Raw genomic sequence first — 14,180 nt, forward strand, 5'->3', positions numbered from 1 at the left:
TGGTCCAGCACCATGGCCTGGGGTGGTCCAGTGGTCTAGCACCATGGCCTGGGGTGGTCCAGTGGTCTAGCACCATGGCCTGGGGTGGTCCAGTGGTCTAGCACCGTGGCCTGGGGTGGTCCAGTGGTCTAGCACCCATGGCCTGGGGTGGTCCAGTGGTCTATCACCATGGCCTGGGGTGGTCCAGTGGTCTAGCACCATGGCCTGGGGTGGTCCAGTGGTCTAGCACCATGGCCTGGGGTGGTCCAGTGGTCTAGCACCGTGGCCTGGGGTGGTCCAGTGGTCTAGCACCATGGCCTGGGGTGGTCCGGTGGTCTAGCACCATGGCCTGGGGTGGTCCAGTGGTCTAGCACCATGGCCTGGGGTGGTCCAGTGGTCTAGCACCATGGCCTGGGGTGGTCCAGTGGTCTAGCACCATGGCCTGGGGTGGTCCAGTGGTCTAGCACCATGGCCTGGGGTGGTCCAGTGGTCTAGCACCGTGGCCTGGGGTGGTCCAGTGGTCTAGCACCATTGCCTGGGGTGGTCCAGTGGTCTAGCACCATGGCCTGGGGGGGTCCAGTGGTCTAGCACCATGGCCTGGGGTGGTCCAGTGGTCTAGCACCATGGCCTGGGGTGGTCCAGTGGTCTAGCACCATGGCCTGGGGAGGTCCAGTGGTCTAGCACCATGGCCTGGGGGGGTCCAGTGGTCTAGCACCATGGCCTGGGGTGGTCCAGTGGTCTAGCACCATGGCCTGGGGTGGTCCAGTGGTCTAGCACCATGGCCTGGGGTGGTCCAGTGGTCTAGCACCATGGCCTGGGGTGGTCCAGTGGTCTAGCACCATGGCCTAGGGTGGTCCAGTGGTCTAGCACCATGGCCTGGGGTGGTCCAGTGGTCTAGCACCATGGCCTGGGGTGGTCCAGTGGTCTAGCACCATGGCCTGGGGTGGTCCAGTGGTCTAGCACCATGGCCTGGGGTGGTCCAGTGGTCTAGCACCATGGCCTGGGGTGGTCCAGTGGTCTAGCACCATGGCCTGGGGTGGTCCAGTGGTCTAGCAGCATGGCCTGGGGTGGTGGTCCAGTGGTCTAGCACCATGGCCTGGGGTGGTCCAGTGGTCTAGCACCATGGCCTAGGGTGGTCCAGTGGTCTAGCACCATGGCCTGGCTGGGGTGGTCCAGTGGTCTAGCACCATGGCCTGGGGTGGTCCAGTGGTCTAGCACCATGGCCTGGGGTGGTCCAGTGGTCTAGCACCATGGCCTGGGGTGGTCCAGTGGTCTAGCACCATGGCCTGGGGTGGTCCAGTGGTCTAGCACCATGGCCTGGGGTGGTCCAGTGGTCTAGCACCATGGCCTGGGGTGGTCCAGTGGTCTAGCACCATGGCCTGGGGTGGTCCAGTGGTCTAGCACCATGGCCTGGGGTGGTCCAGTGGTCTAGCACCATGGCCTGGGGTGGTCCAGTGGTCAAGCACCATGGCCTGGGGTGGTCCAGTGGTCTAGCACCATTATGCCCATGTCTGTCTTCACTGTATCTGTCCAATAAGATGAAAAATATGAGTGAGACTGTGTGTGTTCTACCAGGGGCATAGCTGTGTGTGTGTGTGTTTGGTGCGCCACGCAGGCGTGTGTTTGCATGGATATCTCGTGTGTGTGTGTGTGTGTGTGTGTGTGTGTTTGGTGTGTGGTGTGTGTGTGTGTGTGTGTGTTCTACCAGGTACACAGCAGTGTGTGTGTGTGTTTGGTGTGGTGTGGTGTGGTGTGTGTGTGTGTGTGTTTGTGTTCCACCATGCACAAGAGAAACTGTGTCTGGGACAGACTTCACACCCTGAGGTAGATGTTCTGATCTGCAGTCGGATGTTGTCTCTCTCAGAGGTGCGCACACACACACACACACACACACACACACACACACACACACATACTCTCAGAGGCGCGCACACACACACACACACACTCTCAGAGGCACACACACACTCTCAGACCTGTGTCTGTGCGCCTGGCTGGCTGCCTCAACATTAGGTGTGACAATCAAGGCCGGGCGCCAGGCGGGCGAGCGCGAGTGTGAGTGTGTGTGTGTGTGTGTGTGTGTGTGTGTGTGTGTGTGCGTCACGCAGGCGTGTGTTTGCATGGACATCTCAAGTGAAACTGCACGTATGGATTTACAAGAAACCAAAACTCAAACATTCAGACATGATGATGATGATCTCAGATCAGCTGACACTCTCGGAGTGTTGCAACAGAGCGCTGTGACCCGGGACGTATCCGATGACAACCAGGGACCTATCAGGTGACAAGTCAGTGACGAGGCTGTCAGAAGACAGGCTGGTGTGTGTGTGTGTGTGTGTGTGTGTGTGTGTGTGTGTGTGTGTGTGTGTGGGACGTAGGCCTCAGGCCCTCTGACGGACGTTGACCAACTCATCTGACTGTCAGGGTGATGACCACCGCGTGGAGGAGGGAAGGGGGGGGGAGAGAGAGAGAGCGGGAGGGAGGGAGAGAGAGAGAGAGACTGAGAGGGAGGGAGGGAGAGAGAGAGAGGGAGGGAGAGAGAGAGAGGGGTGGGAGGGAGGGGGCGAGAGAGAGGGGGGAGGGAGGGAGAGAGAGGCAGGGGGAGAGGAGGAGGGAGAGAGAGAGAGAGGGGATGGGGAGAGGGAGGTAGAGAGGGGAGGGGGAGGGGGAGAGAGAGATGGGGATGCCTGTTGTTGAGAGAGTGGTAGGGACTCTGCTATCATTCTCTGTGTTGGGGGTGAGGGCGGGGTTTAGATGAGAGAAGAACAGGCTTGTTCACCCAAACTCATTACTTAAGGGATATTATGACGTGTGTGTCTGCACACCTGTGTGTGTGTGTCTGCACACCTGTGTGTGTGTGTCTGCACACCTGTGTGTGTAAGCCAAGTAGTGGGAGTGATTAATATGGAGAGAGCTGCGGTTTCTCTGGGCCGTCCTAATGAACACACACACACACACACACACACACACACACACTCACACACAGTCAGTCAGTCAGTCATACACTTCCAAGGTCATGCGCACCAACAGTCATGCTGCTGTACAGAAACTGTCTGGTTTGGATGTGAAACCGCCGTGAGAGTCAGACTGAGAACAGCCAGAGGGTTGTTGGTTCAGGAGGGTCGGAGAGATACGTGTCTAGTGAGGCGGCTGTGGTGCAGGAGGTAGAGCCGGCGTTTAATGATCGCAAGGTTGGCAGATTGGTGGTTCGAGCCCCGACTGGCCACATGTCGAGGTGTCCTTGGGCAACGGCAGTCGTCGTACTGGAAGAAGGACGTTTTTTATTTTTTTATTTTTATATTAAAAAAGAATGATGACAGTGTAACTAGTATAGGGGGGTAGATAGTGAATATGCTGTTCTTTTATATGTGTGTGTGTGTGTGTGTGTGTGTGTGTGTGTGTAGTCGTGTGCGGTGCGACTGTGGTGTCTGGACCAGCCCTTCCTTCCCTCTCTCTCTTCCTCCTTCCGTTTGTTTCTCTTTCTGAGTCAACATGAAGCCTCGACACACACACACACACACACACACACACACACACACACGGACCCCTCTTCCTCTCACTGGCAGGTTTCCAGTAACCCCAGCTTCACGCCTCTCTGCACCTCACCTTCTGTGGTCGCGTGCAGTGGGGGGGGGGGGGGGGGGGGCCATGACCTCCATCCCGTGTTTAGACGGTCTCAGGGGGTCGAGGCAGAGACAGTGGTTTGTTCACTTCTGGTCTTCCCCGAACATGAACATCCTCTCTAACTTCACTATCGAACAGAGAGAAGGACCGCTTCTTTTGTTCTAAGACTGAAACTGTCAGCTCTCTCTCTCTCTCTCTCTCTCGCCTTATTGTCTGCAAATTGTCCGGATACTGCTAACTACATCCTGTCTTATAATTTTTTTTGTTTCTGTACTGCTTCTTTTTTTTATTTTTATTATGCCTGTTACCTTATTGTCTCTTGTGCTGCAATGTCAGGAACTGAAGCCTAATCATTTTACTCTCTTACACTTGTGTAATGTGACAATGTAACAATAAACTTGAAACTCTCTCTCTCCCTCTCTCCCCTGAGCAAGAGATTAATCTCTGTGTTCGCGACTCTAAGAGAAGCCAGTTTTAACAGTTTCACAGTTTTTACTCTGCACATTTCCACTGGCGCTGTTCCAACCTGTTCCAACCTGTTCCAACCTGTTCCAACAGGCCAATACTGATATTCAGTTAAATTAGACATGAGCTTTGTCTTGTGATGATCGATTCCCCATCATGTTTAAATAGACCTGTGCTAAGACCTGTCTCCTGTGTGTGCGTGTGTGTGTGTGTGTGTGTGTGTGTGTCTGTGTCTGTGTGTCTGTGTGTGTGTGTGTGTGTGTGTGTGTGTGTGTGTATGTCTCTGTGTGTGTGTCTCTGTGTGTGTGTGTGTGTGTGTGTGTGTGTGTGTGTGTGCAGCATGGATGGAGGGGAGCTGTTCAGCCGTATCCAGGACAGAGGAGACCAGGCCTTCACTGAGAGAGGTAGGGCCCCCGGCTCCACCACAGGTGTCTACACGTGTGCACCGTCACTTAACATGTAGCTAAAAGCTCACACACTCCTTTTACATCCAACTACACAGACTGTTCACACACACACACACACACACCATCTACACACAGGCGTAAAGGTCCTTCCCTCCTTGTCATAACGACGTGTGTGTGTATGTGTGCGTGTGCGTGTCCGTGTGCGTGTGCGTGTGTGTATGTGTGTGTGTGTATGTGTGTGTGTGTGTGTGTGTGTGTTACAGAGGGGTCTGACATCATGAAGAGTATAGGGGAGGCGATCCAGTTCCTCCACGCCATCAACATCGCTCACAGAGACGTCAAGGTGGGTCTGGTTCACTGGTAGGGCTTTCACACCGGCAAAGAACCGTGCTGGTTCGCGTTCTCGTTCGCCAGACAGCGCCAACGTTCGGAGGTTCCCAAACGCGAACGCGAACCAGCACGGTTCTTTGCCGTGGTGAAAGCCCTATGGGAGGGTCTGGTTCACTGCCCTGCTACGCTGGGAGGGTCTGGTTCACTGCTACGCTGGGAGGGTCTGGTTCACTGCTACGCTGGGAGGGAGTCTAGATACCTGACCAACAGCTCTTCTCTCTCTCTCTCTCTCCCCCCCCCCCTCTCTCTCTCTCTCTCCCTACTCTGTCTCTCTCTCCCCCCTCTCTCTCTCTCTCTACTCTGTCTCTCTCTCCCCCCTCTCTCTCTCTCTCCCCCTCTCTCTCTCTCTGTGTCTCTCTCTCCCCGGCTCCCCTCTCTCTCTCTCTCTCTCTCCCTACTCTGTCTCCCTACTCCACCCCCCCCCTGTAGCCAGAGAACCTGCTCTACACCACCAAGAGGCCCAACGCTCTGCTCAAGCTGACAGACTTCGGGTTCGCCAAAGAGACGACCACACACAACTCCCTGGCCACGCCCTGCTATACGCCGTACTACGTGGGTAAGGACCTGTAACACGCACACGCACACGCACACACACACACACACACACACCTACCTCTTACTGCCACTTTTCTGTTCTAGTTTTATTCATAATCTACTGTTTTGACTCTCTCTCTCTCCCTCCCTCCCCCTCTCTCTTTCTCTCTCTCTCTCTCCCCCCCTCTCCCCCCCTCCCTCCCTCCCTCCCCCCTGCAGCTCCAGAGGTCCTGGGTCCAGAGAAATACGACAAGTCATGTGACATGTGGTCGCTGGGTGTCATCATGTACATCCTGTAAGTCCCAGTGTACTTGGGGGGTTCCCCTACGAATGTTGTATGTTACTGAAGGGGCGGGTGTGGCTAAGGAGGTAGAGCCGCCGTCTAATGATCGCAAGGTTGGCAGATCGGCGGTTCGAGCCCCGGCTGGCGACATGTCGAGGTGTCCTTGGGCAAGATACTGAACCCCAAATTGCTCCTAGTGAGCGGGCCGGCGCCTTGCATGGTAGCTTGCCGCCATTGGTGCGTGAATGGGTGAATGAGAGGCCATTATAAAGTGCTTTGGAATAAGGCACTATATACCTAAGTCAGTCCATTTACCATTTTACTAAAGTTGAAGTGTTGAAGAGCCCACTCAATATAACAAACAACAGTTTTAGGATCACTAAAATACAAAAAAAATTGTTGAATGGATTCACTGTATCGTTCACAACGATGTTCCTTCTTAGCTGATAGCTACCAGCAGCTGTTCTGCGTGTGTTTTGATTCAGAGCAAAGTATTTGGTTTGAGGTGGACCAACATTCAAATACAAAGCATATCTTCTTCTATGCTATCTAACTATTTCCAGATTTCAATGTATGACACATCATTTGAAATCTTACAACACACACACACACACACACACACACACACACACACACATACACACACACACTTACCCTCCGCACTTTCATCATCTGGAAAAAAATAGAAGAATTTCCATGCCCTTCTTGTTTTCACCAGAACCTGTCACATGTTCTAATACTACTGCTATATCTCACCTCCTCCTCCTACCTCCCTCCCTCTTTCTCCCTCCCTCCCTCCCTCTCTCCCCCCTCCCTCCCTCCCTCCCTCCCTCTCTCCCCCCCTCCCTCCCTCCCTCCCTCTCTCCCCCCCCTCCCTCCCTCCCTCTCTCCCCCCTCTCTCTCTCCTCCCCTCCTCCCTCTCTCTCTCCCCCTCCCTCCCTCCCCCCCTCCCTCTCTCCCCCTCCCTCTCCCCTCCCTCCCCCCCCCCCAGGCTATGTGGGTATCCTCCGTTCTACTCCAACCACGGCCTGGCCATCTCCCCAGGCATGAAGAAGAGGATCCGGATGGGCCAGTATGAGTTCCCCAACCCAGAGTGGTCTGACGTGTCAGAGGAGGGTAAGTGTGTGTGTGTGTGTGTGTGTGTGTGTGTGGGGGAGGGAGGGAGGGAGTCGGCGTGCCATGTAGCCACAATGTGTCAATGCAGACCCAGATAATGACTGTGTGTGTGTGTGTGTCTGTCTGTGTCTGTGTCTGTGTCTGTCTGCGTGTGTGTGTGTGTGTCTGTCTGTGTATGTGTCTGTCTGCGTGTGTGTGTGTGTGTGTGTGTGTGTGTGTGTCTGCGCGCCTGTGTGTGTGTGTGCAGCCAAGCAGCTGATCAGGAACCTGCTGAAGACAGAGCCCACCCAGAGGATGACCATCACAGAGTTCATGAACCACCCCTGGATCAACGTACGCACACACACTCCATCCTCTCTCCTCCTTTTCATCCCCCTCTCTCTCTCCCTCTATCCTGCGTTCTTTTTAAAATGTTATTTAGTGTGTTAACGGGCTGTAAGCCTGTCATCTCTAATTGAAAGTCACTTTGGATAAAAGCGTCTGCTAAATGTGTGTGTGTGTGTGTGTGTGTGTGTGTGTGTGTGTGTGTGTGTGTGTAGCAGTCGATGGAGGTTCCTCAGACCCCTCTCCACACCAGCCGTGTCCTGAAGGAGGAGAAGGATGCCTGGGAGGACGTCAAGGTGAGGCCCCCCACAACCCCCTCAGAACCAGTATCACAATGTATTTTATTAGATCCAATGTACAGGTACACAAGAATAAACATCTTTGGCTTAGGTTCCTCTAAAGTATAAACATAAAGTAAGTAATAGTAGTAATAATAAAGTAATGATAAAGTGATGGTAGTCATAGTACAGCGGAACCAGTCGTACTACAGTGGAATCAATAGTGCAAAATGCTGTGCAAAGTATTTGATGAAATAAGATGAAATTCAATATGATACAGTACAAGTAGTCAAGTATTCAGGGAGTGTTCAAGTATTCAGGGAGTGTTCAAGTAGTCATATGATCTATATTATTTTGGTAGTGTGGTTGTGGTGTTACATGGCTGATTTCTCTATAACTTTACAGGCAGGAACAAACCACTGTACACGATTTAGGTTTTCCTCTGGTGACGGGGACAGAACAGTCGTTCCCGATACGTCACTGGGATGTCGGGGGTCTAACAAACTTCCTGTCTGTGTCTCTTTTAGGAGGAAATGACGAGCGCCTTGGCAACCATGAGGGTGGACTACGAGCAAATCAAAATAAAGAAAATCGAGGACTCGTCCAATCCGCTGCTTATGAAGAGGAGGCAGAAAGCCAGTAGCACGGCCCCAGACACACACACACCCACTCTCTGAGAGAGAGACATATACACACACACACACACACACACACACACACAGGTTGTAAAAAGGAAGCAATATCTGTCGACACAATGGGAAGTAGTATTGCATGGATTCTCTGAAAAGAGTTTTATTTTTCATGACCAGTTTTAAATGTATTTTTTAGAAGTGTATTTCTTTTTATTACTCAAACCTTTTTAAACTAATCAACCACTCTGCTGTGAGCGAGACGGGTCGTTCACGTTTATAAAACCAGCCATGAGATTATTATGAACGGAGAGAGAGAGAGAGCGGAGGAGGAGGACGAGGAGGAGGAGGAGAGAGAGTGGAGGATCTGATCTCTCTCTCTCTCTCCTCCTCTCCTCCCTAAGCCTCGTGAAAGAAGAGACCAGCCGCGTGTCTCTCTCTCTACCTTTCACACAGAGGAAGCCATGTCCGTCTGTCCGTCCGTCTGTCTGTCTGTCTGTCTGTGTTGTCAGTCTAGGAGCACATTAGTTTCACAAGAGCGGGGCAGGGGGGTTCTTCCCTGAGACAGACACCAGCCAGGGCCTATTTCGCGAGGTTGAAACAGGACGACACTTAGATGTCAGATAGAAACAGACAAGATTCTCTGTCTTATCGTACTGGTAACAACCTCAGCCATGTTGATTTACATTTCTAGTCATTTTCTAAGTCATTCATTTACATTTCTAGTTTCACCTCCTGTCTGAAGCGGCTCCAGCGCCTCATCCGTCACTGTGATCAAGGTTCAACACTTTCTCTCTCGCGGTACATTTCCCCTGAAGGGCCTCTGTGTTTGTTAGTAGCAGTACGCAGAGCTAATGTAGCTAAGGTGCGTCTGGACTGAACAGTTCTGGACAGCCCACAACTCTCTAGTTCTGCTGGACGTGATTCAGTTCAGGAAACGGTAATAGGAAAACGTTTTGGGAAAAAACTGACTGGAAATCGTCTCATAAGAACACAGAAGGTTTTTTGCTGCCGTGTACTAGGTGGTGGGAATCGCAAGGTAACTCGTGTATCGATAACCCTACGATATTTTGCCCCTCGTACCGATAGTATTCTGCGATAATCGATACATTGTAAGACAATTCATCAACGATACATCACGTTACATATCTGTGTTAACTGGTATTTCATAACGTGGTTCCAGTGAGTTAAAGGGAAACCTTGTTTTGAAATATAATCGTTACAGACTTGAGATGTCTGTGAGTGGTTTAGCCCTAGGCTGCGTTTGTAAATTCGCTCTGGAAATTTGATCAGCAGTCATGGAATGCCTCTAATCCAATCAAATTACTTGGTCCCTTTATGACGTTGAGCCCAGTATGCCCTCCGGCGCTCTCAGAGCGAATTTACGAATGCAGCCGTAGACTGGCTTGCGTACCCCTTTACCTAGCTTCTACAATAATAGAAGTATCGTAATCGTATCTCAAGAGGCCACGATACAATAATCGCATATCGATATTTTGTCCCACCCCTACCTTGTACCCTTACTGAACATGACCCAGATTCACAGTCGCCTGCCTGTTTGCAGTAGCCAATAGGACGCCAGGCCATGCCCACAGAGGCTACTGAACCTCACGCCCCCCCCCGTGTAGCTCCGCCCCTCTCCTGTGAATGTTATGTAACAACAGCTAAATCCCCCCAAAAAAGAGAGACAGAGAAAGGTTACGTGTGAACTAAACAGATGTATTTTTGTTGTTGTTGTTGTTGTTGTTGTTGTTGAAAGGACACCTGGAATGTAAAGCACTCTGTCCCCCTGACTGTGAACTGGAATATCGATCTCCATCTCATTCCAGTATAGAGGCTGGTGCTGTCCCATTGAGTGTCCAATTCAGCCAGCCAGCCAGTCAGTCAGTCAGTCAGGAGTGAATGTAGACCAGAGGCCTATGCAGTCACACAGCGGCCACGTCCCATCTCGAGGGAACACCCCCCCCCCCACCCCCCCCCCCCCCCCCCCCCCCCCTCCCCCCCCCCCCCCTGCCTTCACATCACCATGCAGGCCTGAGAGGATGAGGATGTTAGCCCCACCGGAAATCCTCACCCGGTTCTGCACACGGCCAGTCCACCACCGGCTGATTAACCTGTTAGATTATTTCAGATGTTCAGGAGTGGCGATGGGGGGCCGGTTTGGAACCAAGCATCAGAATGGGTTAAATGCTGTTTGCTTAGAGTTTCTTACATAGTTTCCCTGCTTTCGCCGATATGGAATCCTGCCTTTTTTTACCCCCTTATCTCCGACCTCAGTGTTCTACGGCAGAGAGAAGGGGGTGACACTTCATAATGGAACCGAGCCGCTGGTCATGTCAGTTTCCTGCAGGTAGCTCATAGGAGAGTAGGAGCCCCCCCCCAACCCCCACCACCACCACCACTGCGACTGCCTCTCCAGAGATCATAGTTTAGCCTAGTCCTGATCTAGACTGATGCAAAGGAAAATAACATACTTTTTTTTTTTTTTTTTTCGCCAACTTTCTTTTGGGGGGGGGGAGGGGTTCAGTCTTTCTCACCGATGTTGTTATGTGTCCAACTCCACATCACACCTCATTTTGATGCTATGCAGATCGATTTTTTTGTTTTGTTTTGTTTTTTTTTGTCACCGAAATTACTTATTACATGTTCTTTTTGTATTGTTGTGTAATCGTGTGTACAGATGTTAATGTTTGAGAAGTGTATCGCCACAGACAGTGGGATGTTGTGGGTCACCAGCACCTCTAGGGAGCACAGATGCCGGAATTACTTAGAGGTTCTACCCTGATTAATGTTCCAGTCATGGTTAATCGATCACAGATGTAACTTGATCGGCGTCGATCAGATTTATTGTCCACAGTGAGACGTCTCTTTCTTTCTTTCTTTCTTCTTCTTCTTCTGCCGATAGCGCAGCTGCAGCTAGGAATCATGGGAGCTGAGTGTGACCGTGTCCCTCCGCCACGGTCAGGTTGTCTCTCAGCCTTTTTTAAACGGAGGACTGTCGCTTAGCGACAGGTGAACAGAGGAAGTGCGTAGGTCACGTTCTGCTGTAGAGCAGGACGGTCTAGCACATCACCAGCAAGCCGCCATCACACTGTGACGGGGTTGTGATGCTTTATGTCCCCGCTGTAATAGTTAGTCGTCGCGGTTACCCCCCCCACCCCCCCTCCTCCTCCCAGAATGCCCTGGGAACACAGGAACAGGAAACTGATCTTTTTAGTTTTGTTTTTGTTTTGAGTTTTGTTTTGTTTTGTTTGAAATGACGTGTTTAAAACCACCGCCCCTTGTTTCATGTCTGTTTCAACTCACCTACAGGTCTCTCGTGGTAGAGAGGGAATGTTTATGGAATGTTTCTCTGTGTTATTTGTATGTTCTGCCCCCCCCCCACCCCGTTTGTAGGGGAAGCACAGATGAAGTCCCTCTTTTGTTCTTTTGTTTTGTTTTTGTCCAACTGCTGTATTTCCGTCTGCTTCAGCTTTGGATTAAAACACTTAAAACACCACCTGCTCTCCTTTTCTGTTACACACAGTGGCATGCTCTCTCTCTCTCTCTCTCTCTCTCTCTCTCTGACTCTGTCTCTCTGTCTCTCTCTCTCTCTCTCTCTCTCACACACACACACACACACACTCACACACACACTCTAACACACACGCTCTCACACACTCTCACACTCATGCTGGGCAGTCCTGACATCACAGAGCCAAGCTAGCCGTCTCCACCTCCAGAGCCAGTCTCTGACATACATGCGTACCGTAATACACACACACACACGTACACACTGAAACACCTCAAAGTGGAATCACCCACACGTGTTATATACGTGAAAACACGGGCGTTTCTCAGGCATCTTCACACAAACATGAGATACAGAGGGCAGGGGTGGCAGGGGGGTTTACTCGGGGAACAGGGTTGGGGTGGCATGGGGCTTAACACGCAGTCATCGTGAAATCCGCAGCTACCTCTCAGGTATGTGTTGTTTGGTTGTTTGGGGTTTGAGAATGGGGGGAAACGTGGGGGGGGCGGGGTGGGACAGTCCCGCCCGCCTTCCTTCCATGAAGAGAAACATGTTTCAAAGCAGCACCAGTCTCACCCCCCCACCCCCATGACCCAGACACCCCCCCCCTCCCCTGCCAACCGCTACCAGCTAGTTCTGCCCATGTGACGCACACAGTAGCAATTCCCCAACACATGTCTTGGCATTAGAATGTGGGGGTGGGGGCAGGGCATTATGGTGGGGGGGGGGGGGGGGGGGTGCAGGGTAATGTTCTCTGATGTGGTGACACGTGTGTGTGTGCGCTGCATGTTGGGGTTGTCAGGATGTGCCATACATGTAGAAATACAACCCCTCCTTTCTACTGGTATAGCTCAGGAGGGTACTTTGAAGTGGGTACCTTGTTTTGCTATACCGCCCTCTCTCTCTCTCTCACACGGACACTTAGACACATACACACACACACACCAACCCTAGAACAGCCTTTGATGAGCCTGTGCCCCAGACAGGTTGTAATAGTGAGAGGGACATCAAACATGAGAGAAAGCACGAACACTCACATGTCGAATGTTTTTGAACCTGAAGAGGAGATTGTGTGTGTCTGTGTGTGTGTGTGTCTGTGTCTGTGTCTGTGTGTGGTGCTTTTATATACTATTAACATTTTGGTGTCTGTATTTTCACATATACAACATGGGTATTTTCACACTTCGGTCGGTTTTAGCCAATTTTGTTGACTTACTGTGAATTCGGTTCACCGACATTTGTATGGATGCTCCACATGACCTCTGACCCCGCTGAATGAAGCCTAACTGAGGTCATCTCCAGAGGTCGTCTCAGTTCAGTTCACTTAAGGTTAGTTTTTTGGGGGGGAGCAATGAAAGTGCAAAGCACTCCCAGTCCCAGTCCCCTTGTCATTGGAACTGCTCTGTCCTATCCTAGGATTACTCTCTTGGCCCTCTAGGCTTGCCGTACATTTCACAAGCATAATCAATGTGCAATTACCCAAGGTGGCGCTGTGGAAGCCCAGTGGACCGAGACCTTGTCACTGCTGAAATGGACCAGCAAGAAATGAGTCCTCGTTCAAACAGGTGGGCAGTGTGTTTACACAAACGATTGAGCTATTGCACTTTTTTCCTCTCTTGGTTCACTTAACACTAGAACAGCCGTGCCCTTTTTACCTACTAAAAGAGCCGCCTCGGGGGTCCTCTTTACAATGCTCAAGCTGCTATTTACACACAACGACCACTAGTTGGCCGCTTGTAAATTGGCCTGCTTCCTACACAGAAAAATTGCTTTATATTACCTTAGCCTGATGTGATTTTGAAAATGTAAGGATACTGGGTGGTAGAACATATCTAGGAAAAATCATGAAAGGAAGGTCCTGAAATTTGATCGAGTGCAAAGATATAAAATGTTTCTTTACTCACAGGTAAAGTCTAGTGAGGACTGAGTTTGGTTCTTTTGAAGTGACTTAATGTGAGAAAAAAAATACCCTCACTCAGTTCTAAGTGAACCAAAAGGTGAATGTTTTGTATTCACACTTTTGTCTTTCTCCTTGAATGAGGAGGACTCTGTTTCTGTTCTCTTGCTGCTCCATTTCAGGGTGTTTTCACACTCAGGGTGCTTTTACACATGCACTCGTTTGGTGCAGTACACATTTTTTGGGCGAGGACACGCAGTTCATCTAGCTGGGCGAGGAGGACACTGTTACTGAACTCCAGTGTGACCCAAACAGCCCGGCCGTGGAACGCCCGAGGCGGGGCTCATCCTTCCTTCCTCTTCCAAGTGACCGGTGGTGCCCCTCCCCTCCCAGTTCCCCCACCCAGGCCCCCCCCCCCTTCCTCCCAGTTCCCCCACCCAGGCCTCTGTGGTGCCCCCCCTCCCTCCCAGTTCCCCCTCCCAGGCCCTTGGACTTCTGTGGCCCTCAGCAAGATCTTTATTGTGCGCCCCCCACACACGTTTTGTTGACATGGGGGGTAGGGGGTGTTAGCAGAGTTTTTGATTGATGGGTGTTTCGTCAACGGAGCTACCAGAGTTTTTGATTGACGGGTGGTAGCTTGGTTGATTGACAGGTGGTAGCTTGGTTGATTGACGGGTGGTAGCTTGGTTGATTGACGGGTGGTAGCTTGGTTGATTGACGGGTGGTAGCTTGGTTGATTGGCA

At 51.4% G+C, this 14,180-nt stretch overlaps 1 protein-coding gene across 1 annotated transcript in view; it reads left to right on the forward strand.

Annotated features, from left to right (window-relative positions):
* Nucleotides 1–8,349, forward strand: part of mapkapk2a (MAPK activated protein kinase 2a) — a 36,465-nt gene extending 28,116 nt beyond the window's left edge. The window contains exons 3-10 of the mRNA XM_080548140.1: nucleotides 4,408–4,472; nucleotides 4,739–4,818; nucleotides 5,295–5,421; nucleotides 5,619–5,694; nucleotides 6,674–6,798; nucleotides 7,046–7,131; nucleotides 7,338–7,418; nucleotides 7,928–8,349. Of these exons, the coding sequence (XP_080404266.1) occupies nucleotides 4,408–4,472; nucleotides 4,739–4,818; nucleotides 5,295–5,421; nucleotides 5,619–5,694; nucleotides 6,674–6,798; nucleotides 7,046–7,131; nucleotides 7,338–7,418; nucleotides 7,928–8,077 (790 nt within the window). The 3' untranslated portion in view covers nucleotides 8,078–8,349. The remainder of the gene's footprint in view (nucleotides 1–4,407; nucleotides 4,473–4,738; nucleotides 4,819–5,294; nucleotides 5,422–5,618; nucleotides 5,695–6,673; nucleotides 6,799–7,045; nucleotides 7,132–7,337; nucleotides 7,419–7,927) is intronic.
* The last annotated feature ends 5,831 nt before the right edge of the window (nucleotides 8,350–14,180 follow it).

The sequence above is a fragment of the Nansenia antarctica genome (assembly GCF_963989245.1).
Source record: "Nansenia antarctica genome assembly, chromosome: 18".
Classification (NCBI taxonomy): Eukaryota; Metazoa; Chordata; class Actinopteri; order Argentiniformes; family Microstomatidae; genus Nansenia; species Nansenia antarctica.